Source organism: Pongo abelii, chromosome 5 (assembly GCF_028885655.2).
Source record: "Pongo abelii isolate AG06213 chromosome 5, NHGRI_mPonAbe1-v2.0_pri, whole genome shotgun sequence".
NCBI lineage: Eukaryota > Metazoa > Chordata > Mammalia > Primates > Hominidae > Pongo > Pongo abelii.
Genome location: NC_071990.2, coordinates 105,811,916 through 105,838,561, shown reverse-complemented (window position 1 = coordinate 105,838,561; position 26,646 = coordinate 105,811,916). Strand labels below are relative to the sequence as shown.

At 37.7% G+C, this 26,646-nt stretch overlaps 1 protein-coding gene and 1 non-coding gene across 14 annotated transcripts in view; one reads left to right on the top strand and one right to left on the bottom strand.

Moving 5' to 3' along the window:
* Positions 1-26,646, top strand: part of HACE1 (HECT domain and ankyrin repeat containing E3 ubiquitin protein ligase 1) — a 125,033-nt gene that overhangs the window by 79,704 nt on the left and 18,683 nt on the right. For all 13 annotated transcript variants that reach the window (XM_054557919.2, XM_009242111.4, XM_002817193.4 and 10 more), the window contains 5 exons: positions 2,457-2,568; positions 2,664-2,761; positions 2,946-3,033; positions 7,388-7,537; positions 8,069-8,265. In XM_054557919.2, coding sequence (XP_054413894.1) covers positions 2,457-2,568; positions 2,664-2,761; positions 2,946-3,033; positions 7,388-7,537; positions 8,069-8,265 — 645 coding nt within the window. The remainder of the gene's footprint in view (positions 1-2,456; positions 2,569-2,663; positions 2,762-2,945; positions 3,034-7,387; positions 7,538-8,068; positions 8,266-26,646) is intronic.
* On the bottom strand, positions 12,525-12,634 carry LOC112134016 (U6 spliceosomal RNA). The gene has a single exon (XR_002915607.1). It is a non-coding gene; the product is annotated as a U6 spliceosomal RNA (small nuclear RNA).

The following is a 26,646-nucleotide window of genomic DNA, read 5'->3' as shown; positions in this document are numbered from 1 at the left end:
TAATTTCCTTAAGATAAGTCTAGTAAGTGACAGAGTGAGGATTTCAAACCATGTTTATCTGACTTCAAAGCCCATACTTAAATAATTGCTTCTGTGTAATGTTTTTTCTCTCCTCTTAAACCAAACTTTTAGAAATAGCATTAGAATTTCAAGTACTTTATATTCCAGCTTGTTAACTGAAAATGAAATATTTAATTTATATGCACAGTAATGCATATAACATATAACACCAGTGCTTTATAAAAAATGTGGAAGACTGTTAGAAATATGGACAAAATTACACATTTAACTTTACAAAGGTAGCATTTATTCTTTTCTTACTGAAAGCAAATATTAAAAGGCAGAAATTCATCTCTCATTGATCATATTATGTTTTTATTAAGCATTAATAACAAGTGATATTTGAATCTTTTAAAACAAACCTATTTAATTTAGCTCAGATGAAGAAATTTATTGGTGTCCTAAAAGCCACCTGGAAGATAACTTTTTTGTGGTGTTGGATGGTATTCATCATATTTATCTCTTGAAACTCTTAGCTTTTGAGATGGTATTGCACCACCTTGGTTCTCCTTTGACTTTTCTTGCCGTCTGTATCATTTGCTAAGCAAATTCTCAGTCATGACTTGTGATCATAAACTTCTTTGTTCTTGGTATTTGTTCTCTGTATGTTTCATCTCTTGAACCTTATCCTGTCTCCAACTTTACCTTTGTTCATGGCTTTATTTTCAGTGTCTCAGCTGCATCACTGTCCAGTATCTTTTTCTAAATCCCTAATAGTTACACCCCACTACATCTTTAAACTCATGATACATAAAATCTTACTCATATTTCCACCAGTACCTTCTAGGAGTGTGGGGGTAGGTTATGGGGAAAGGGCTTTTCCACTTTAAGTTATTTCTATTCATAAGTTCTATCTTGCAGAGATCTTACCTTCCTTTTTTTTTTTTTTTTTTTGTAGAGATAAGGTCTCACTTTGTCACTCAGGCTGGAGTGACAAAGTGAGCACACTACAATTATAGCTCACTGCAGCCTTGAACTCCTGGTTTCAAGGCTCCTCCCACCTCAGCCTTCTGAGCAGCCAGGACTGTAGGCGCATACCACCACGCTTGGCTAATTAAAACATTTTTTTTTTTTTTTTGGTAGAGACAGGGTCTCACTGTTGCCCAGGCTGGTCTCAAACTCCTGGGCTCAAGCGATCCTCCTGCCTTGGCCTCCCAAAGTGCTGGAATTACAGGCATGAGCCACCATACCCAGCCTCTTCTCTTACTTTTAATACTTGTTCAAAGAAGTAGTATCTCTCAGATTGACTTCATTGTTCCTCTTTGCTACCATGACCAGGACTTCTATAGCTCATGCTTCATTGTTTAGAACTTGATATTTTATATATATATATAGTGTTACTCTATGTTAGTCACATCTCTTTAACTGTATTAAACAGTTTTTAGCAAGTTCATGGAGTTTTTACTCTTATGTTACATGCAGTGTTGGTACATAGTAAGTACTCAATACTTTCTGATTAATAAAAAATTGTAGATAACTTACAGTTTGCTTACCTGGCAGATGAACAAAAGGGAGAGACTCTCTTTGCTATTCAAGAGATCTTATTCTTCAATTTTTAGAGTGGAGAATGGGAAGGGATACCAAATTCCATTCCAGTTTCTGCATATATTCTAAAGGATAGAAGTAAGAATAAAGTTAGGAGTAAGAGGCCGGGTGCAGTGGCTCATGCCTGTAATCCCAGCACTTTGGGAGGCTGAGATGGGTGGATCACCTGAGGTCCCGAATTCTAAACCAGCCTGGCCAACATGGTGAAACCCCTCTCTACTAAAAATACAAAAATTAGCCAGGTGTGGTGGTGTGTGCCTGCAATCCCAGCTACTTTGGAGGCTGAGGCAGGAGAGTCACTTGGACTCAGGAGGCAGAGGTTTCAGTGAGCAGAGATTGCACCACTGCACTCCAGCCTGGGCAACAGAGTGAGACTTTGTCTCAAAACAACAGCAACAACAACAACAACAACAATAAACCAAAATAAATAAATAAGATTATGTGTAAGAGATTATTTTCATGAAAAATTAAATGGAACATGCAACGTAATTTTTCTGGGTGTGATAATTCATTGTAATAAGGCTTGGATTTTAAAGAAATTGAGAATAAATATGTTCAATTACATATCTGATATTAAGTTCTGAGACATAACCAAATTTATCAAGTCTTTTGTGTTGAAAATGTAGGAATTTAAAAAAATACATTTTTTCTAGGTAGTCAGACTGTTTCAGCTAAGTTCTGCCTTTTTGTGAATAGTTATTGAAATGTTAAAACATTATCCAGTAACTCCTTATTGTAAATAAAGATCTAAGAATGATTATTTGTAGAAAAGGCATTTAGCATGCTAGTAAATCTGATAATTAGATAACTGATATACTGCTAACATATTTTACTCTTATTTTTTGAGCTAGCCTTTTAAAGATCGCTGTGAATGGTTCTATGAACATTTGCATTCAGGACAGCCAGATTCAGACATGGTGCACAGGCCAGTGAATGAAAATGATATCCTGCTGGTTCATAGAGGTATGCTTAACAAAGAAACTGATATATGTGTGAAGCACAAAGTGCTTTTTATTGTAAATTTTAATATGTAAAATTAACCAATGCTACATATTTAGATTCTATTTTTAGGAGTAGCTGTGAAGTTGTGTCAAAAGCAAATTGTGCAAAGCTAAAGCAAGGGATTGCTGTACGGTTCCATGGAGAAGAAGGCATGGTGGGTATAAAAGAAGATGATGTAGAAATCACTGTATGTAAGGAAAGATTGAAATGCCTTTTGAATAAAGTTTAATATTTAGTTGATAAAGGAAGAAACTTTATATTTAAATTTTGTTATTTAGAAAAAAATTTCCCAATATAACATATTTCTGTTGATGCTTAATTTTATTTCTTGAATTCAGGGTCAAGGTGTTGTGCGTGAGTGGTTTGATATTCTGTCCAATGAGATAGTCAATCCTGATTATGCATTGTTTACCCAGTCAGCTGATGGTAAGTTGTATGGTCTGGATGACTTTTTCTGCGACTTGTCACATTTTTCTCACTATTTCAGTACATTTTATTTTTGATTTCCACAGCAGACCTGTGAGCTAGGTGGGATATTCTTATTTTATAGATGAGAAAACTGAAATTCAGAGTTTTTATCTGCATTCACACAGTTAATAAGTAGTAGAATCATAAGTGGAACCTGACTCAGTCTAACATTTGTTCCTCTAAACAGTTGGTTCCCAAATGCTTGTCTCAAGGACTAGTGTTGGCCCAAAGGAGGTTTCTTATCAGTCCTTTGTAAAATAAAACTAAATTTGTTCAACTTAAGGATTATCCTTGAGTCTACTTTTTTTGAGTTAAATTTTTTATTTCATAAATTAATGGTGCTTGTAGATGGCCTTAAACAAATAAAAGTCCCTATTTGGAAAAATAAAAATTTGTTAACTCTCTTTGAGTTTCCAAGTTTTAAAATATATTGGTTAGGAAAACCCAAGTCTAGAAATCATGATATAAAATTTCAACTCTTAATCTATTTATGTATACTAACGTTATTTTCAGTCATTTTAAGAGATCAAGACCTGGCTACTATAAAGCTCTTATTTAACCATATAAAATAGATAATTAACTCTCCTTGTTGAAATGGTGCTTGTGACCTATAGAGTTGTAATTTGCTATTGTAGACTAAATGGAATTAGTTATCACGTCATTTGTGTGAGGCATATTTGAGAGCTCTCTAACTTAATAAAGACATATTCCAAGTGAAGGTGGGATTTCAGTTTTCAAATGCTTTGCACAGTCGCTTGTTTTTCCTAAAAATCTTTTCTCTCCCCAAATGTTTACATTCTTTTATCAGGAGAGAATACTTCATTAATTGTAGCTTCTGATTGCTTCCAACCAAACTAGCAGCAAATCCCTATTTGATAAGAAGGATGATTTTAGGGGAGGCAAGTGGGAGCGGGCTGCAGTAGAGCTAGGCAGCTGCAGGCATTCATCCCTGTGATGGGCTTCGTGGATACACTTCGAGTGTTTGAAATTGCGTAGGAATATGGAACTGCCTGCTTTGACTCGGTAACCTTTAATTCTTTGCTCTGAGGTGAATTTGGTGTCTTTGTGAATGACGAGTTCAGTAAAGTCCTGAGTTTAATTAGTTAGGCCTAATCTTTGAAGCTAGATCTAGCATATTTTAGACTTACTTCTTCTCTTTATATCCTTTATTCTAAGTCTACTTAGCTTAATATCTGAAAACAGATTTGGTGTGGAATCATTAGTTGAGGTACTTCCTTAATGTTATGGATTTATAGCAGAGCAAATGTTGAAGTACATAGACCCATAAAGTTTTTTTTTTTTTTCTTTGAGACAGAGTCTTGCTCTGTCACCCAGGCTGGAGGGCAGTGGCGCGATCTTGGATCATTGCAGCCTTGACCTTCTGGGCTCAAGGGACCCTCCCACCTCAGCCTCCCGAGTAGCTGGTATGGCTGAGGTGGGAGGATCACTTGAGCTGGGAGACCAGCCATGGCGCCTGGCTAGTTTTTGTATTTTGTAATTTCTCTATTCTTTTTGTGGAGATGAGGTTTCGCCATGCTGCCGAGGCTGGTGTCAAACTGTTGAGCTCAGGTTATCTACCCGCCTCGGCCTCCCAAAGTGCTGGGATTACAGGTGTAAGCCACTACATCTGGCCAAACATTTTGATTTATCTTTTTTGTAAGCCATATCAGTCTCCTCTTTGGGGTCATAGTATTAATAAATTAAAATCAAGCTGAAATATTTTCACGTTCTTAGGTTTAGTTGACAGAGAATTCCATATAGGAATCAAGAATTTCTAAATGTGGGGAATGTTTGGGTAGACCCGATATCTATAATAATTTTTTTAAAAACTTGTTTTCTAATGAAATTAAGATGCTTACTGTAGTGAAATAGTACAGTTGTTATGAATTTGTCCTTTGGGTTTATACACAGTGAGAATCTTGACTGCTATTCTTTTGATACAATCTTGGGGCCAGTAAACTTAACTATTCTGCGCCTTTGTGTCCTCATTTAAAAATGGTGATACCTGGTCAGGCGCAGTGGCTCATGCCTGTAATCCCAGCACTTTGGGAGGCCGAGGCGGGCAGATCACGAGGTCAAAAGATCGAGACCATCCTGGTCAACATGGTAAAACCCCGTCTCTAACTAAAAATACGAAAATTAACTGGGCATGGTGGCATGTGCTTGTAGTCCCAGCTACTTGGTAGGCTGAGGCAGGAGAATCGTTTGAACCCAGGAGGCGGAGGTTGTAGTGAGCTGAGGTTGCGCCACTGCACTCCAGCCTGGTGACAGGGCGAGACTCCGTCTCAAAAAAAAAAAAAAGATGGTAACCTATGTTTTGTAATGTGGTGAGAATTCAGTTAGCTGATATGTGAAAATGCTTAGTTGGTGCCTGGCATATAGAAAGTATAAATATTATATGCTATTATTATTACATGGAAATGATATTATTGTATACTAGAATTTTTCTGAGAGCATGAAAATAATTGGGGGAGTCACAGCTATATATATTTTTTGAACTTAAAATTTATCATAAACTTTTAATTCTATTTAAAATTTTCAAGTTAAAAACTGTTACTCCTTTTCTGAAGATTTTCTCCCTATATGTTTCCTTTTTTTTAAAAAAAAGTCTCCTTATCTATTCTTTTTAAGCATCTAGATTTCTCAGAAAGTAATTAGAGAAGGAATTAAACACAGAGCTAGGGGAGGAAAGTAGAATCATCACAAATCTTTGTTGGTCCATAGCCCTAATCATTCATTATTTTAACAGGTAAAAAATATTTGTGATTATTCTCAGAATATTATATTTTTGGGATTATGATTATATTTGTATTTGAAGTCTGCCTTTATCTCACAAAGCTTTGCTTTGGCTTTTAATACCAGGTCTTGCTTCATGACAGTGAATTATTCTCCAAAGGTCCTTAACAGTGAATGATGAGACTCACATGACTTATTTATGTTATTCCCATATGCTTGCAAATTTGTACCTTATATCTAAATAAACTAGTCAGCAGGTTAACCTGGTGTCAGCACCGAGAAATCAAAGAACAGTTAAACACACAGTGAATTATTGTCAAAATGACTAAACATTTCACTTTCCAATACATTTCTACCTTTTATTTTTCTTTGATGCTGTTTCATTAGGTTTATCAGTTATTTCTTTTAGCCCAGGCATTTACAATAGTAGTATATAGCATGAGCTCATTGTATCTTTGTTGAATGGATGAGTGAATTTGTAATATGAATTAGTGGCCATCACAGAAAAATAGGAAAAATAGGTAAAGAAAGTTATTTAAAGTTGAGGTTTTGGCATTAGGTTTTAACTTTTAACTAGTAGTATTTTTTTTTTGAGACTTTTTTTTACGGTGGTGAAATACACATATAAATTTACCATTTATATTATTGAAAGTGTACAATTCAGTGGCATTTAAGTATATTCACAGTGTTGTGCAACCATCAGCCACTGTCTATTTTCAGAGCTTTTTCATCACCCCAAGCAGAAATTCTGTACCCATTAAGCAATATCTCCCATATCCCCTTTCCTCAGCCTTAGGTAACTACTAATCTACTTTACCTATCTATAAATTTGCCTATTCTAGATATTTTATAAAAGTGGATTCATATTCTATTGCACTGGATTTTCATAGTAATTGGTAACTATTGCCCTTGCCGTTTTTACTTTCACCTCAGAGGTAATTGTTTAGACTTAATTGTTTGCCATTAGAAAGACTTGGTTACCTTGTGGACTGAGGTGATTTTCTAATCATTGTTAACAGGCATCAAGTTCATTGACTAGGCCTGTCACTTAAGAGCAGTTGTACATTTACAATTTTTAGTTATTCTCATAGTGTTCTACTCCTGAGGAAGCAAAAACTAGCAAATACTTACTGCACTGGCACATACAGATGAATGGGATAATGTCTGTTCTAGCAAACAGCCTATTGCCATACTGCCTAGGAAACTGTGTATATGTGTGTGCGTGTGTGTGTGTGTGTGTGTGTGTGTGTGTGTGTGTGTGTATGATCCTCTGCTGTATTATTTCCAGAGTGTCTCTGATGGTCTTCCAACTAATTTCAGTCAAAAGTACTCTAAAATTTTCTCTCTGCCATAGATTACTTTGATAAATATGTATGAATAAATGATTATCATCTATACTTCCAATTCTACTTACCACCTGTTATATTTTCCACAAAGAACATTTCTCTGGAAGTTTATACATAATGTAACCTTAGCTTTGCTGAAGTTGTATGTGAATTAGTTTACCTGCATCGAAGTAATCTTTCTTCTGCATATAGATTCTTAATAATATATTATTTTGTATTTATTTCAATAGGAACAACTTTTCAGCCTAATAGCAACTCTTACGTAAATCCTGATCACTTGAACTATTTTCGGTTTGCTGGGCAGATCTTGGGATTAGCGTTGAACCACAGGCAGCTGGTCAATATTTACTTCACACGATCCTTCTACAAGCACATTCTTGGTATGGCTCTATTATTATTTCTGTAGACATTTATGTATGTTTTTTCTTTCAGTTTGAGGAAAACTAGATAAGCAGTAGTATTTTGGATGAGATAATTTTTATTTTGATTGGAGACCATCTGTATATGTAAGCCATTCGAGGTTTGAAGGAGAAAAAAATGACCTACCTTTTTTTTTTCCAAACACTTCTAGCTAAGTTAGCTTCTTTTTTTTTTTTCAATTTTAATGTGTGTATTTTTATGCTAAGAATACATTTCAGTATGAGTATACTTAAGATAATTGGCATTTTTGAAGTTTATAATAACTTCCTGAATAGCTATTTCAAAGAAACATTACATTGTAACAATGTGAAAGAAACACAGGCTTAATTTAACAGGCTTTTACATTCAGGAATCCATTTAAAATATGCTGTGAGTAGGATTGTATTATATTTTGCAGTTTTTCAGAATATCTGTAGAGGGCAGTATTTTACCATTAAATAGATAAGGGAAGGCAGAAACAGACTATAACTGCTTATGTTTGCATTTTTTAGGTATTCCTGTAAATTACCAAGATGTGGCATCCATTGATCCAGAATATGCGAAAAATTTGCAGTGGATTTTAGATAATGATATAAGTGATCTGGGTCTAGAACTAACTTTTTCTGTTGAGACTGATGTGTTTGGAGCAATGGAAGAGGTGCCTTTGAAACCTGGGGGTGGGAGTATTCTTGTGACACAAAATAATAAAGTGAGTATTTCAGTTTTTACCTTAACCGTTGTTTGTAACTTGGCCCTGATAGTTTACTAGTTACTCTAAATTCTTCTGGCACTTGTAGAAAAACTTTTACTATTACAGTATCATAACAGATAAAACATTTAAGTTAATAAAACCATCAAATGTTAAATTTTGAATTAGAAAGGATTATTTTGATAATTGTGCTAGCTGTGCTGAGGTGCTTCCTAAAAAAGTCTAGAGCACTTCAGCTGATAGTATAAATTGGGCATATGCATTTTGAGAAATTTGATTAGAAATATAAGCTTAAATGAAGATAATATTTGCAAAAATTGCGCTTTCATGTTTTTAAAGTGTAATATTAAAGAACTCTAATAGAGAAAAGAAATGCCATTGTTTAAGCTTTCCACATACTTTTGGGATCCAGTAAGTTTGTTCGACCTTTTGATATTTTTTTGACTTTATAACTTGATTATTTATTTATTTATTTATTGAGACAAAGTCTCACTCTGTCACCCAGGCTGGATTGCAGTGGTATGATCTCGGCTCACTGCAACCTCTGCCTCCTGGGTTCAAGCGATTTTCCTGCCTTGGCCCCCTCAGTAGCTGAGATTACAGGGGTGCGCCGCCACGCCCAGATAATTTTTGTATTTTTAGTAGAGACAGGGTTTCACCATGTTGGCCAGGCTGGTCTCAAACTCCTGACCTCGGGTGATCTGTCCGCCTTGGCCTCCCAAAGTGCTGGGATTACAGGTATGAGCCACCACGCTTGGCCTTATTTTTATTTATTATTACATCTCCTCTATATGTATTATTTAAAAATCTTTGCATATGTTTTAAATTTCAGTGTTCAAAGTAATAATATGACTTTAAGATTTAATATGGTTTGATGTTTTAATATGTTATATGAGGTATTTGGAGTTAGAAAATATCATATAAATTCTGGTTCTGTTGTTTACAAGTAGCAGCCTCTGGTTAAACAATACTAAACTCCCCCTCCTCCCTTTTTGTTTAGCTGAATTATAATTCCAAGACATCTTCAGAATCAGTTAACTATAAGAAACAGTGTTCACTGAGCCATTTTTTAAACTATAGATTTAGTAAAATGTGGATTATTTTAAAAAGGGTTATGTTTAACAATTCTTCAAACTCAGTTTTCTGTAGAATTGGAATAATAATACCTCCCATACAGAATTGTTATTAGCATTTTTTAAAATGAAAAACACAGCACACAAGTTAGTTGTATTGGGTAGTTTTCTATAAAAATAGGTTCTTAGTTTCAGATATATAAAGGGAATTGGAAACTTATTAGCAAGCGACATAATTTTACCTTTTGAAACTTAAGATACTATAGTGTACCAAAAAAAGACATTGAATTCTTGGAAATAAAGTCAGGAGCTGAGTTCTTACACATTCATACTTAGAAAGTTTAAATTCTACCCTCTCATTTTACACGAAATGACACTAAGCCTAAAGAGTTAATGGCAAAACTGGGGCCAAAACCCAAGCCTCCTAATTTCAAGTCTAATGTTCTTCATACTATATGCAAAATTAATTGCGTCGAGGAAGAACTTACTTGATTTTTAATGTAAGTCATGTTAAGCTCTAGAAGATTACAATAGTAAAACACTTAATTTTTAAACCTATATGATTTGCCAGTGAGTGAAAATATTTTTAGAATCTTTTTTTAGATTGTTCACCTTGTAGCATGTTTATTATTTTATTTTACACTGGAGACCTACCCTCAGTTAAGGGTAATGAAGTCATAGAATCTTTATTAAGCAATGATTGCCTTTGATAAGAGAACCATAAACAGGATTCTTATCTGTGAATACTATATCTGGTGAGGTTTGTCACTCCTTTCAGATATATTTTATATGACAAAGTGGAAAGATCCAGTAACAATTGTATTCCAGTGCTTTGGGAGACTAAGGCAGGGGGATTGCTTGAGGCCAGGAGTTTGAGACAAGCCTGGGCAACATAGTGAGACCTCGTCTGTACAAAAAATAAAAAAATTAGCCAGGCCTAGTTTTGTGTGGCTACAATCCTAGCTATTCTGGAGGCTGAGGTGGGAGGATCACTTGAGCCCTGGAGGTCGAGGCTGCAGTGAGCCAAGATGACACTACTGCCCTCCAGCCTGAGTGACAGAGCAAGATCCTATCACTTAAAAAAGAAAAAAAAATTTGTATGAGGTATATCTATATTTATGCTTGCATCTCCTAGCAGCACCCCCCCTTACTATGACATAATTTTTGTTTAGATTTTTTAAATATTATTTTTTTGATTTTGTGTATTTTAATGAAATCTAGAAAGATGGAAAATATTGAATAAATAAGAATAAGTAAGAATATGCTCACATTGAGGATATACCCTTCATTGTGCATCTCACCAGAGGTGGGAATACTATTTTAATATTAAAGAGCTTGAAACTTTTGTTTCTCAGTTTAATACTTTATATATTTACATTTTGTTTAATTGCGTGGTTGATTAGAGGCTAACTTTTTTAAGTAATTAGGAGTGTTAATAGCAGGGTCTTGATTATTAATGTTATACATTCTCAGCTTTCATTTTTTTTGATATAAACATTTCTCACAATAAATTGAGCCTTTTTTTTCTAATGTTACCAGTATAGTAATTGTGTATCAAATTGTTGAGGTTTCAACATATAATGCTTATTTAATAAGCAACCTGATTCATATAAAACGCTTAAAAATCTTTAGAAACACATCACATTTTACCGGGCTTAAAATTGTTAAGATATTCAGTTTACAAAATGTTACTTTAAAATTTTCAAACCCTGTTTCTTAGAAATACTATTGATTTTTGGTTCTTTTTTTTTTTCTTGTACATTCTGTTATGAACTTTTCTGTTACTTTAGAGTCAGCTTTTTACTTTATAGGTAGAAAGTTTTTTTGTCATGTTTAGAGTTCGACTTTATAATTTTGAACTATTGAAACTTAAATGACTTGCTAAACTTGTTAGAGGGCCTTTGTAAACTGATCTCCACGTGGGGGAGTCACTTATTCCCAAGTTTTATTAAAAGGCTTTGGTGATTATAAAGTGAAACCAAATAGATGAAAATACCTTTAATTTAAAAAGCAATATGTTAAATAAATAGAAGTAATATAGGCAGATGTATATATATTAGTTCCACATTTGAAATACAATGCTCTTAAATTAGTAGATATGGCCTCTTTTGCTCATATTTTCAGCTCTAGCATTTAGAATTGAAGCTGTAGGGGTTTAAATGTTAGCGTCACTTTTATAATATTAGTCATAAAGTTCATCTAGGCTCAGAAAAAAAAGACAAGAGTAAGATGGGGCAGGTATCGGGGAATGGATAAAGTGGTATGAAGTTGAATTATAGAGGGGAAGCATTAAGTGGTCAAGTAGGAGTAAGGATGAGAAGAAGGAAATGTTCTGGGCTTAGAGGAAGGCACAGAGGTGACAGAGCATGCTGTGTTTGGGAAACCACAAGTAGATCAGAGTTGTGGAGCTTAGCTTAGATTGAAAAGTAAGCAAGTAGAAAAAGAGTTGTGGGGAAGGGAGAAAGTGGCCAAATTCTGAAAGACTTTGCATCCGCAAGTAGTACTTTGAAAATTATTCGGAAGTCTGTGGAGATGATTGCAGATGTTAAAGAGGGAAGTGACATGATCAAATTTCAGTTAAGAAAATAAAAAGAAACAACCAAACTCAGCTTGGAGTGTGAAAAATGGGTTGAAATGGGGCGGTGCTAGAGTCAGGACAACTGAGAGGAGGCTGTGGCATTTTGGTTTGGGGAAGCATGCATGAGGAATTATGTAAGGCAAGTAGCAGTGAAGATGGAGAAAATGGGATAGCTTTTAAGCTTTTGAGGATAATAGAATTTATAGAACTTGGTAATCAGGAAGATGGGAAAGAGGAAGGACTCAAGGATAACTGCCACTGTTGTGGATTGGGCCACCTAATGTCTGATAGTGTTGCCATCATACTCTTCATCAACCTCATTATCGTTAGTTCTGTTTTTTAGTGATAATAATTACTACTTATTGAGTACTTTGTGTGTTTCATGGATCTGAACCATGTTCTTTATGTTTCTCATTTCCTGTAACAGCCTCTTGAGATAGCTATTTCTCTTTAGTGTGGAAACAGCCTTAATATTAAAACATTTGACATTTATTAGGTTTTTATAATGTGCTAGGCACTGTTTGATGTGCCTTATGCGTATTATACTTAACTCTGTGAGGTGGAGATACCCCTTTCTACAGGTGAGGAAACAGAAGCATATAGGAGCTAAGTAGCTTTCTCCATGCAGTCTGTAAATTTCAAGCCTGCTTGTGCAGGGGCCATCCTAGTCTTCTCTGTATGGTTCCAATATTAGCATATGTGCTGCTGAGACAAGCACTTGAGCCTGCTTGTAACTACAACACTGCATTTCTTTAGAAGTTAAATAACTGCCCGAGGGCACAAAACTTGTAACTGATGTTTTCTTATTTTAAATGGATGTCTATAAGACAGCGTAACTGCTAGGCTTCTCATTTACTAAAGCAGTGAATGTGAACAAAGTAGCAAATACAAATTTAGTGTGTTTTACCGATTTCATTTTAATATGGTTTTATTGCTAGTCTTATATGATTAAATTTTTAGTGCTAGCTTTGCATGATTTATTTAACATACACATTTAATGCACATACAAGCACAAAATACAGACTTTTATCCATAGATTATTGACTTAAAGTAGATTCTTTATATGCATCTTTAGAAAAGTATACAGGTTGAGCATCCATAATTCAGAGTACCCCAGAGTCTGAAACTTTTCGAGTACTGACATGAAGCCATAAGTGGTAAATCCCATACCTGATCTCATATGACCAGGGGGCACTCAGAACACAAGCATACAACATACAGTTGTTTCAGCATCCCCAAAGGAAAAAAGACCCTCCCAGCCCCCTTCTACTGCATATATATTTTTTCTTCAACACACCAAGATTCCATCATGCAAGCATGCCCACAAAGGTAATAAAATGACACATGTGCAGGACGCATATGCCAAGAGCAGGTTCCCCACTGTGCCCCATGTGGGGCCAAGGCCTATGTGCATTTGTGCATTACTCATGTCTTTTCTTTTCTTTTCTTTTGCTTATTTTCTGCTCTGTGGTGCAGAGATATTGTTGGGAATGTCAAAAAGGCCTGCAGATACCCCTGTGGGTAACAGTGACAGGGAAAAGAGGGAGCATTTGTCTTCATCCATAGCACAGAAAGTCAAGCTGTTAGAGAAACTGGACAGCGATATAAATGTGAAATGTCCTACAGAAGAGTATGGTGTTGGAATGACCACACTATATGACTTGAAGAAACGAAAGAATAAACTGTTGACATTCTGTGCCAAAATTGATGAAAAGAAGTTAATGAAAAATAAAATAACACTGCATAAAGCTAAAACTGAAGATCTCAATTGTGTATTTAAAGAGTGGATTTGTCAGCGTAACAGTGAACACATGCCACTTAATGGTATGCCGATCATAAACAAGCAAAGATCTATCATAATGAAATGAAAATTGAAGGGAACTGTGACTTTTCAACAGGCTGGTTGCAGAAATTTAAGAAAAGACATGATATTCATTTTTTAAAGATTTGTGGCAATAGAGCATCTGCTGATCACAAAACAGTGGTGAAATTCAGTGAGGAATTTGCCAAGGTCATTGCTGATGAAAATCTGATGCTAGAACAAGTCTGTTTTGCTGTTAAAACATCACTATTTTGTCGTTGATGCCTCAGAAAGACACTGACTACAGCTGATGAGACAGCCCCTATGGTAGGCTACCAAGGACAGAATAAATGTGCAGGGATGTCCTAGTGCAACAGGCAAGTGTAAATTTGCCGTGATAGGCAAAAGCTTGTGTTCTCAATCTTTTCAAGGAGTGAATTTCTTACCAGTCCATTATTATGCTAGCAAAAAGGCATGGATCACCAGGGAAAATATTTTATACCAGTGGCTTGTGTTTACTGCATGGTGACTGCAAGACTTTGTTATTCCCTAACAACTGCTCTGCTCATCATCCAGCTGAAATTCTCATCAAAAATAATGTGTTTGCCATGCATTTTCCCTCAAATGTGACTTCATTAATTCAGCCATGTGACTGAATTAATCAGTCACATTAGATCAATGAAGAATAAATATAACACTTTGTTGCATAGACTGCTAGTATCAGTGAACAGAATTGTAATTGTGGAAGGTTTTCAAAGGGAGTTTAATATGAAGGATGTTGTGTATGCTGTTGCCAGTGCTTGGAACACAGTGAGTAAAGACACAATTGTGCATGCCTGGCACAACCTCTGGCCTGCAACTATGTTCAGTGATGGTGACGAGCAAAGGTGTGACTTTGAAGGATTCTGTAGGTCAAGTGAAAGAAATGATGTTTGACCGCCTTACATATGCAAAAAAATATACCTTCAGAGTTTGTTAGTGAACTGAAAGAAGTGGATATTGAAAAAGTCTGTAACACTGGTTATAAGGCTCCAATTGCTCATTCATTGATGATGAAGTAACCAAAATGGTTCTGAATGAAAGTGATGATGATAATAGTGATGATGAAGATAACGTTAAAACTGAAGAAGAAGTGCCTATAGATGACATGGTGAAAATATGGCATTCACAACAGAACAAGAAATCATGTTAATTTATAAAATCAAAGAGAGATTTCTAAGGCAAACACCATTGTTAATGAGGCAGATAACCCTGGAGGAAACATTTGAAAATCCATCCAGCAGAATGACTCCTCATTCCTAGAAGACCCACTTGCTGTCCTCTCAACTGCTTCTTCTCACCTTAAAACATAAAATAATGTACAGGCTGGGCACAGTGGCTCACACCTGTAATCCCAGCACTTTGGGAGGCCGAGATGAGTGGATCACCTGAGGTCAGGAGTTTCAGACCAGTCTGGCCAATATGGTGAAACCCCATCTCTACTAAAAATACAAAAATTAGCTGGGCATGGTACTGCATGCCTGTAATCCCACCTACTTGGGAGGCTGAGGCAGGAGAATTGCTTGAACCTGGGAAGTGGAGGTTGCAGTGAACCGAGATCACAGCGCCACTGCACTCCAGCCTGAGCAACAGAGTGAGACTCTCTCTCACACACAAAAAAAGTGTGCAGTACTTTTTTTTTTTTTTTTTTGAGATAAAGTCTTGCTCTGTCACCCAGGCTGGAGTGCAGTGGTGGGATCTCGGCTCACTACAACCTTTGTCTCTCAGGTTCAGGCAGTTCTGCCTTAGCCTCTCAAGTAGCTAGGATTACAGGCACCCACCACCACACCTGGCTAATTTTTGTATTTTTAGTAGGAATGAGGTTTCACCATGTTGGCCAGACTGGTCTCGATATCCTGACCTCAAGTGATCTGCCCACCTCGGCCTCCCAAAGTGCTGGGATTACAGGCACGAGCCACTGAGCCTGGCCTACAGTACCTTTTAATCAAAACAAAGCATTCCAGGTGGAAATGGAAAGCCTGCTGTTGTTTGTTGCTTCTGTTTAACAGCTGGCACAGATATTCTGGTGATGCCTCTGTGCTGCTGTAGCTGCCCTGAACATGCGATTTTTTTCACTGTATTAATGGTATACCTTTTTTTTTTTTTTTAAAACCATTAAGTAGTTAGGTGTAAGTGTAAGAAAATGGTTGCTTATTGGTAGCATGTAAATTTGGTCAGGAATAATGGTGATGTCAAACAACCACAGATTGTATCTACATGGGTGGCTGAGATAGTGATCCGTTTACTTTCTGATGGTTCAATGAGACAAATTCAGGTTTAGACTTGGGTGTCATTCCCAAGATAACTCATTTTGTATATACAGATATTCCAAAATCCAAAACACTTTTAAATCTGAAACGCTTCTGGTCCCAAGCATTTCGGATAAGGGATACTCAATCTGTACTATGAGATTTGTTTTTTCACTACTCTGAAAACTTTTAAAACAGATAGTGTAAGTCTACGGTTTTTCATGTTGAGTATACGTCTGTGTTATTAGGTGGATTTGAATGATTTTTTTGGTATCTTCCTGTCAACAATGAAAACACACTTCTTGCATTTTAGATAGTATATTCTAGAAATTCACTTTAAAAATTACCAAACCTATAAAATGGTAACCTGAATGATCAGTATTTTCTTTTTATTTGCTGGGAAATTTGTTCATTTCTTATTTGACTGATTCTCTTTTTTTTTTTTTTTTTTTTTTTGAGACGGATTCTTACTCTGTTGCCCAGGCTGGAGTTCAGTGGTGCAATCTCGGCTCACTGCAAGCTCCACCTCCCAGGTTCACACCATCTTCCTGCCTCAGCCTCCCGAGTAGCTGGGACTACAGGTGTCCACCATCATGCCAGGCTAATTTTTTGTACTTTTAGTACAGACGGGGTTTCACTGTGTTAGCCAGGATGGTCTCGGCCTCCCAAAGTGCTAGGATTACAGGCGTGAGCTACCGCACCCGGCCTGTTTTTAAAATTATACTTTAAGTTCTGGGTTACATGTGCAGAATGTGCAGGTTTGTTACATAGGTATACACGTGCCATGGTGGTTTTCTGCACCTATGAAACCGTCACCTACATTAGGTATTTCTCCTAATGTTATCCCTCCCCTAGCCCCCCACCCCCAGCAGGCCCTGGTGTGTGATGTTCCCCTCCTTGTGTCCATGTGTTCTCATTGTTCAACTCCCACTTATGAGTGAGAACATGTGGTGTTTGGTTTTCTGTCCTTGTGATAGTTTGCTGAGAATGATGGTTTCCTGCTTCATCCATGTCCCTGCAAAGGACGTGAACTCGTCATTTTTTATGGCTGCATAGTATTCCATGGTGTATATGTGCCACATTTCCTTAATCCAGTCTATCATTTATGGGCATTTGGGTTGGTTCCAAGTCTTTGCTATTGTGAACAGTGCCACAATAAACATACGTGTGCGTGTGTCTTTATAGTAGCGTGATTTATAATCCTTTGGGTATATGCCCAGTAATGGGATCACTGGGTCAAATGGTATTTCTAGTTCTAGATCCTTGAGGAATCTCCACACTGTCTTCCACAATGGTTGAACTAATTTACACTCCCACCAAGAGTGTAAAAGTGTTCCTGTTTTTCCACATCCTCTCCAGCATCTGTTGTTTCCTGACTTTTTAATGATTGCCATTCTAACTGGTGTGAGATGGTATCTCATTGTGGTTTTGATTTGTGTTTCTCTAATGACCAGTGATGATGAGCATTTTTTCATGTGTTTGTTGGCTGCATAAATGTCTTCTTTTGAGGAGTGTTTGTTCATATCCTTTGCCCATTTTTTGATGGGGTTGTTTGTTTTTTTCTTGTAAATTTGTGTAAGCTCTTTGTAGATTCTGGATATTAACCCTTTGTCAGATGGATAGATTGCAAAAATTGTCTCCCATTCTGTAGGTTGCCTGTTCACTCTGATGGTAGTTTCTTTTGCTGTGCAGAAGCTCTTTAGTTTAATTAGATCCCATTTGTCAATTTTGGCTTTTGTTGCCATTGCTTTTGGTGTTTTAGACATGAAGTCTTTGCCCATGCCTATGTCCTTAATGGTATTGCCCAGGCTTTCTTGCAGGATTTTTATGGTCCTAGGTCTTACGTTTAAGTCTTTGATCTGTCTTGAGTTGATTTTTGTATAAAGTATAAGTAAGGGGTCCGGTTTCAGTTTTCTGCATATGGCTAGCCAGTTTTCCCAAAACCATTTATTTAAAAAGGAATCTTTTCCCCATTGCTTGTGTGTGTCAGGTTTGTCAAAGATCAGATGGTGGTAGATGTGTGGTGTTACTTCTGAGGGCTCTGTTCTGTTCCATTGGTCTATATATCATTTTGGTACCAGTACCTTTCTGTTTTGGTTACTGTAGCCTTGTAGTATAGTTTGAAGTCTGGTAGCGTGATGCCTCCAGCTTTGTTCTTCTTGCCCAGGATTGTCATGGCTATGTGGGCTCTTTTTTGGTTCCATATGAACTTTAAAGTAGTTTTTTCCAATTCTGTGAAGAAAGTGAATGGTAGCTTGTTGGAGATAGCATTGAATCTATAAATTACTTTGGGCAGTAAGGCCATTATTATGATATTGCTTCTTCCTATCCATAAGCATGGAATGTTTTTCCATTTGTTTGTGTCCTGTCTTATTTCTTGAAAGCAGCGGTTTGCAGTTCTCCTTGAAGGGGTTCTTCACATCCGTTGTAAGTTGTATTCCTGGGTATTTTATTCTCTTAATAGCAATTGTGAATGGAAGTTCACTCACGATTTGTTTCTCTGTTTGTCTCTTATTGGTGTATAGGAATGCTTGTGATTTTTGCACATTGATTTTGTATCCTGAGACTTTGCTGAAGTTGTTTATCAGCTTAAGGAGATTTTGGGCTGAGACGATGGGGTTTTCTAAATATACAATCATGTCATCTGCAAACAGAGACAATTTGACTTCCTCTCTTCCTATTTGAATATGCATTATTGCTTTCTCTTGCCTAATTGCCGTGGCCAGAATTTCCAATACTATGTTGAATAGGAGTGGTGAGAGAGGACATCCTTGTCTTGTGCCAGTTTTCAAAGGGAATGCTTCCGGTTTTTTTTCCCTGTTCAGTATGATACTGGCTGTGGGTTTGTCATAAATAGCTCTTATTATTTTGAGATGCATTCCATCAATTCCTAGTTTACTGCGAGTTTTTAGCATGAAAGGCTGTTGAATTTTGTCAAAGGCCTTTTCTGCATCTATTGAGATAATCATGTGGTTTTTGCCGTTGGTTCTATTTGATGGATTATGTTTATTGATTGTATATGTTGAACCAGCCTTGCATCCCAGGGATGAAGCCGAGTTGATTGTGGTGGATAAGCTTTTTATGTGCTGCTGGATTTGGTTTGCCAGTATTTTGTTGAGGATTTTTGCATTGATTTTCATCAGGGATATTGGTCTAAAATTCTCTTTTTTTGTTGTGTCTCTGCCAGGCTTTGGTATCAGGATGATGTTGGCCTCATAAAATAAGTTAGAGAGGATTCCCTCTTTTTCTATTGATTGGAATAGTTTCAGAAGGAGTGGTACCACCTCCTCTTTGTACCTCTGGTAGAATTTGCCTGTGAATCCACTGGTCCTGGACTGTTTTAGTTGGTAGGCTATTAATTATTGCCTCAATTTCAGAACCTGTTATTGATATATTCAGAGATTCAGCTTCTTCCTGGTTTAGTCTTGGGATGGTGTATGTGTCTAGGAATTTATCCATTTCTTCTGGATTTTCTAGTTTATTTGCATAGAGATGTTTATAGTATTCTCTGATAGTAGTTTGTATTTCTGTAGGATTAGTGGTGCTATCCCCTTTATAATTTTATTGCATGTATTTTATTCTTCTCTCTTTTCTTCTTTATTAGTCTTGCTAGCGGTGTATCTATTTTGTTGATCTTTTCAAAAAACCAGCTCCTGGATTTATTGATTTGTTTGAAGCGCTTTTCGTGTTCCTGTCTCCTTCAATTCTGCTTTGATCTTAGTTATTTCTTGTCTTCTGCTAGCTTTTGAATTTGTTTGCTCTTGCTTTTCTAGTTCTTTTAATTGTGATGTTAGGGTGTTGATTTTAGATCTCTCCTGCTTTCTCTTGTGGGCGTTTAGTGCTAAAAATTTCCTTCTACACATTGCTTTGAATGTGTCCCAGAGATTCTGGTACGTTGTGTCTTTGTTCTCATTGGTTTCAAATAACATTTTTATTTCTGACTTACTTTTGTTATTTACCCTGTAGTCATTCAGGAGCAGGTTGTTCATTTTCCATTTAGTTGAGCGGTTTTGAGTGAGTTTCTTAATCCTGAGTTCTAATTTGATTGCACTGTGCTCTGAGAGACAGTTTGTTGTGATTTCTTTTCTTTTACATTTCCTGAGGAGTGTTTTACTTCCAATTATATGGTCAATTTTAGAATAAGTGTGATGTGGTGCTGAGAAGAATCTATATTCTGTTGATTTGGGGTGGAGAGTTCTGTAGATGTCTATTAGGTCTGCTTTGTCCAGAGCTGAGTTAAAGCCCTGGATAACCTTGTTAACCTTCTGTCTCATTGATCTGTCTAATATTGACAGCTAGGTGTTAAAGTCTCCCATTATTATTTTGTGGGAGTCTAAGTCTCTCTGTAGCTCTCTAAGGACTTGCTTTATGATTCTGGGTGCTCCTGTATTGGGTGCATATATATTTAGGTCGTTTAGCTCTTCTTGTTGCATTGATCCTTTTACCATTATGTAATGTCCTTCCTTGTCTGTTTTGATCTTCTTTGGTCTAACGTCTGTTTTATCAGAGACCAGGATTGCAACCCCTGCTTTTTTTTTTTTTTTTTGCTTTCCATTTGCTTGGTAGATCTTCCTCCATCCCTTTATTTTGAGCCTATGTGTGTCTTTGCACGTGAGATGGGTCTCCTGAATACAGCACACTGATGGGTCTTGACTCTTTATCCAATTTGCCAGTCTGTGTCTTTTAATTGGAGCATTTAGCCCATTTACATTTAAGGTTTGTATTGTTATGTTTGAATTTGATCCTGTCGTTATGATTCTAGCTGGTTATTTCGCCCGTTAATTGTTGCAGTTTCTTCATAGCGTCGATGGTCTTTACAGTTTGGCTTGTTTTTGCAGTGGCTGGTACCGGTTATTACTTTCCATGTTTAGTGCTTCCTTCAGGAGCTCTTGCAAGTCAGGCCTGGTGGTGACAAAGTCTCTCAGCATTTGCTTGTCTGGAAAGGATTTTATTTCTCTTTCACTTATGAAGCTTAGTTTGGCTGGATATGAAATTCTGGGTTGAAAATCCTTTTCTTTAAGAATACTGAATATTGGCCCCCATTCTCTTCTGTTTTGTAGGGTTTCTGCAGAGAGATCTGCTGATAGTCTGATGGGCTTCCCTTTGTGGGTAACCCGACCTTTCTCTCTGGCTGCCCTTAACATTTTTTCCTTCATTTCAACCTTGGTAAATCTGACATTTTATATGTCTTGGGGTTGCTCTTCTCGAGGAATATCTTTGTGGTGTTCTCTGTATGTCCTGAATTTGGATGTTAGCCTCCCTTGCTAGATTGGGGAAGTTCTCTTGGATAATATCCTGAAGAGTGTTTTCTAACTTGGTTCCATTCTCCCCGTCACTTTCAGGCACACCAATCAAATGTATATTTGGTCTTTTCACATAGTCCCATATTTCTTGGAGGCTTTGTTAGTTTCTTTTCATTCTTTTTTTCTCTAATCTTGTCTTTTCGCTTTATTTCATTAATTTGATCTTTAATCACTGACATCCTTTCTTCCACTTGATCGAATCGGCTGTTGAAGCTTATGTATGCTTCACGAAGTTTTCGTACTGTGGTTTTCAGCTCCATCAAGTCATTTAAGCTCTTCTCTACACTGGTTATTCTAGTTACCCATTCGTTTAACCTTTTTTCAAGGTTTTTAGCTTCCTTGTGATGGGTTAGAACGTGCTTCTTTAACTTGGAGAAGTTTGTTATTACCGACCTTCTGAAGCCTACTTCTGTCAGTTCATCAAACTCATTCTCCATCCAGTTTTGTTCCGTTGCTGGCTAGGAGTTGTGTTCCTTTGGAGGTGAAGAGGTGTTCTGGTTTTTGGAATTTTCAGTCTTTCTGCTCTGGTTTCTTCCCATCTTTGCAGTTTTATCTACCTTTGGTCTTTGATGTTGGTGACCTATGGATGGGGTTTTGGTGTGGATGTCCTTTTTGTTGATGTTGATGCTCTTTCTTTCTATGTGTTAGTTTTCCTTCTAACAAACAGGCCCCTTAGCTGCAGGTCTGTTGGAGTTTGCTGGAGGTCCACTCCAGACCCTGTTTGCCTGGGTATCACCAGCGGTGGCTGCAGAACAGCAAATATTGCTGCCTGTACCTTCTTCTTGAAGCTTCGTCCCAGAGGGGCACCCACCTGTATGAGGTGTCCAGTCAGGCTACACGGGAGTCAGGGACCCACTTGAGAGGAGGCAGTCTGTCCGTTCTCATAGCTCAAACGCCGTGCTGGGAGAACCACTGCTCTCTTCAGAGCTGTCAGGCAGGGATGTTTAAGTCTGGAGAAGCTGTCTGCTGCCTTTTGTTCAGGTATGTCCTGCCCCTAGAGGTGGAATCTAGAGAGGCAGTAGGCCTTGCTGAGCTGCGGTGGGCCGCAAGCTTCCCTGCCTCTTTGTTTATACTGTGAGCATAGAACCTCCTACTCAAGCCTCAGCAATGGTGGACGCCCCTCTCCCCGCCAAGGTCCAGTGACCCAGGTCAATCTCAGACTGCTGTGCTGGCAGCAAGCAAGGCTCCATGGGCATGGGAACCTCTGAGCCAGGCACAGAAGGGAATCTCCTGGTCTGCCGGTTGCGAAGACTGTGGGAAAAGTGCATTATTTGGGCAGGAGTGTACCGTTCCCCCAGGGATAGTCAGTCACGGCTTCCCTTGGCTAGGAAGGGGAAAACCCCTGACCCCTTGTGCTTCCCGGGTGAGACAACACCCTGCCCTGCTTTGGCTCGCCCTCTGTGGGCTGCACCCACTGTCCAACCAGTCCCAATGAGTTGAACCAGTCATCTTAGTTGGAAATGCAGACATCACCCATCTTCTGTGTCAATCTCGCTGGGAGCCGTAGACCAGAGCTGTTCCTATTCGGCCATCTTGGAAGCGACTCTTCAATCACTATTTTCAATGACTGAATTTGTTTCAAGGAAGCTGAAGTAATAGGATTTTTATCAGACTATCAATTCTTATAACTAGTTTGTGACTTTAATAATAAGTGTGTGTGTGTATATATATATATATATTTTTTTTTTGAGATGGAATCTGGCTCTGTCACTCAGGCTGGGGTGCAGTGGCGCGATCTCAGCTCGCTGCAACCTCCGCCTGCTGGGTTCAAGAAATTCTCCTGCCTCAGCCTCCCGAGTAGCTGAGACTACAGGCGCGCACCACCATGCCTGGCTAATTTTTTGTGTTTTTAGTAAAGATGATGTTTCACCATGCTGGCCCAGCTGGTCTAGAACTCCTGACCTCGTGATCCACCCACCTCAGCCTCTCAAAGTGCTGGGATTACAGGCATGAGTCACTGTGCCTGGCTGGTTGTTTATATTTCTTTGGGGTCAGTGGTGATATCTACCTTATCATTTCTGATTGTGTTTATTTCATTCTTCTCACTTTTCTTCATTAGTCTAGCTAGAGGTCTATCTATTTTATTAATATTTTCAAAAAATCAGCTCCTGGATTCATTGAATTTTTTGAAGGGTTGTTTTGTGTCTCTGTCTTCTTCAGTTCACCTCTGATCTTGGTTATTTCTTGTCTTCTGCCAGCATTGGAGTTTGTTCGCTCTTGGCTCTCTAGTTATTTTAGTTGAGATGTCAGGTTGTTAACTTGAGATCTTTCTAGCTTTTTGATGTGGGCATTTAGTGCTATAAATTTCCCTCTTAACACTGCTTTAGCTGCCTCCCAGAGATTCTGGTACATTGTCTCTTTGTTCTCATTAGTTTCAGATAAATTCTTGATTTCTCCCATAATTTTGTTGTTTACCCAAGAGTCATTCAGGAGCAGGTTGTTCAATTTCTATGTAGTTGTGTGGTTTTGAGTGAATTTCTTAATCTTGAGTTCTAATTTGATTGTGCTGTGGTCTGAGAGACTGTTTGTTATGATTTCATTTCTTTTGCATTTGCCAAGGAAAGTTTTACTTCTGATTATGTGATCAATTTCAGAATAAGTGTCATGTGGTGATGAGAAAAATGTATATTCTGTTGAATTTCGGTGGGAAGTTCTGTGGATATCTATCAGGTCCACTTGATACAGAGCTGAGTTCAGGTCCAGAATATCTTTGTTAAATTTCTGTCTTGATGATCTGTCTAATATTGTTAGTGGGGTGTTAAAGTCTCTCACTATTATTGTGTGGGAGTCTAAGTCTCTTTGCAGTTCTCTAAGCACTTGTTTTTTGAATTTGGGTGCTCCTGTGTTGGTTGCATATATATTTATGATAGCTCTTCTTGTTGAATTGAACCTTTTACCATTATGTAATGCCCTTGTCTTTTTTTAATCTTTGTTGGTTTAAAGTCTCTTTTGTCAGAATCTAGGGTTGCAACTCCTGCTTTTTTCTGTTTTCCATTTGCTTGGTAAAATTTCCTCCATCTCTTTATTTAGAGCCTGTGTGTGTCTTTGCATGTGAGATGGGTCTCTTGAGGACAGCATACTGATGGGTCTTGGCTCTTCATCCAGCTTGCCATTCTTGATCTTTTAATTGGGGCATTTAACCCATTTACATTTAATGTTAGTATTGTTATGTATGAATTTGATCCTGTCATGATGATGCTAGCTGGTTATTTTGCAGGGTTGGTTTATGTGGTTGCTTCATAGTGTCACTGGTCAGTGTACTTCAGTGTATTTTTGTAGTGGCTGGTAACAGTTTTTTCTTTCCATATTTAGTCCTTTCTTCAGGAGCTCTGGTAAGGCAGGACTGGTAGTAACAAATTGCCTTAGCATTTGCTTTTCTGAAAAGGATCTTATTTCTCCTTTGCTTAAAAGCTTAGTTTGGCCAGATACGAAATTCTCAGTTGGAAATTCTTTTCTTTAAGAATGTTGAATATTGGCCACCAGTCTCTTCTGGCTTGCAGGGTTTTCACTGAGAGGTTTGCTGTTAGTCTGATGGGTTTCCCTTTGTAGATGACCTGGCCTTTATCTCTGGCTGCCCTTAACAGCTTTTCTTTCATTTGGACCTTGGGGAATCTGATGGCTTTGGGGAATCTGATGTGAAGACACATCTGATTATATGTCTTGGGGTTGATCTTTTTGTGGAGTATATTACTGGGGTTCTCTGCATTTCCTGAATTTGAATGTTGGCCTGTCCTGATAATCTGGGGGAGTTCTCCTATATGATATCCTGAAGTATGTTTTCCAGCTTGGTTCCATTCTCCTTGTCTCTTTCAAGTACCCCAGTCAGTCGTAGGTTTGGTCTCTTTATATAATCCCATATTTCTTGGAGGTTTTATTCATTCCTTTTTGTTCCTTTTTCTCTATTATTGTCTGCCTGTCTTATTTTGGAAAGATAGTCTTCAAGCTCTGAGGTTCTTTCCTCTGCTTGGTCTATTCTGCTATTGATACTTGTGATTGCATTGTGAAGTTCTCATGTTGTGTTTTTCAGCTCCATTAGATCTGTTATGTTCCTCTCTAAACTGACTGTTGTGGCTATCAGCTCCTGTATTGTTTTATTGTGATTCTTAGCTTCTTTGCATTGGGTTAAAACATGTTCCTTTAGCTCAGTGAAGTTTATTATTACCCACCTTCTGAAGCCTATTTCTGTCAATTCAGCCATCTCAGCCTCAGACCAGTTCTGTGCTTTTGCTGGAGAGGCATTGCGGTCACTTGGAGGAGAAGAGGCACTCTGACTTTTTGAGTTTTCAGCATTTTTGTGCTGATTCTTTTTCATCTTTTTGGCCTTAATCTACCTTTGTTCTTTGAGGTTGCTGACCTTTGACTGAGGTTTTTGTGGGGTCTTTTTGTTGATATTGTTGTTGTTTTCTGTTCATTTGTTTTTCTTTTAGTGGTCTGGCCACTTTACTGTATATAGGGCTGCTGTGGTTTGCCGGGGGTCCTCTCCAGACCCCATTGCCCTGGTTTCTCCCGTACCTGGAGGTATCAGCAGAGAAGGCCATGAAACAGCAAAGATGGCAGGCAGGTCCTTCCTCTGGAAGCTCTGTCCCAGGGGGTAGGTACTTACCTGTTGTTGGCCTGCATGCACCTATAAGACGTGGCTGGAGACCTCTGTTGGGAGATCTTAACAAGTCACAAGGAATGGGATCAGAGACGTGCCCAAAGAAGCAGTCTGGCTGCTTTTTGGTAGAGCACATGTGCTGTGTTGAAGGAGACCCTACCTTGTCTGGACCGCCTGTATTCTCCAAAGCCGGCAGGTGGGAGCAGCTGAGTTGACTGAACCCCAGACGTGGCGGTCACCCCTCGTCCCCGGAACTCGATCCCAGTGAGATACCAAAGCTCTGTCCTTAGAACCCTTAGCCAGTGTATTTCTACACAGCATGAACACTTGAAATGTTACTGGGTAACAGTAGTGGGTGTTCATAGTAAAATTTGTATTGTCAAGATAATATTAATTTGTTTTATTCTGTTTGAAGGTGTACTGTTTAGCGAGGCAGGGAAACATTTTAGAAGCAGTTTGACTTAGATTTTTCCATTAAACACAGCTGTCTTTCAAGTATTTGAAAAACTCTTATATTACTGAAAAATTAAGTGTTTATGATAGCTAGGATTTCATTATTTTATTGAAAAATAATTTAGTTCAACTGCCATCCACATTTAAATTACTTAATTAGCATGAAGACTGGGATGTGAAGGAGCTGATTTTCAAAAATTGGTATCAATAACTATGAACTGGGTTGCTGAAATACATGTGGAAAATAATAAATATTAAAATAAATGGAAGGAAAAGTGTGATAGAGTA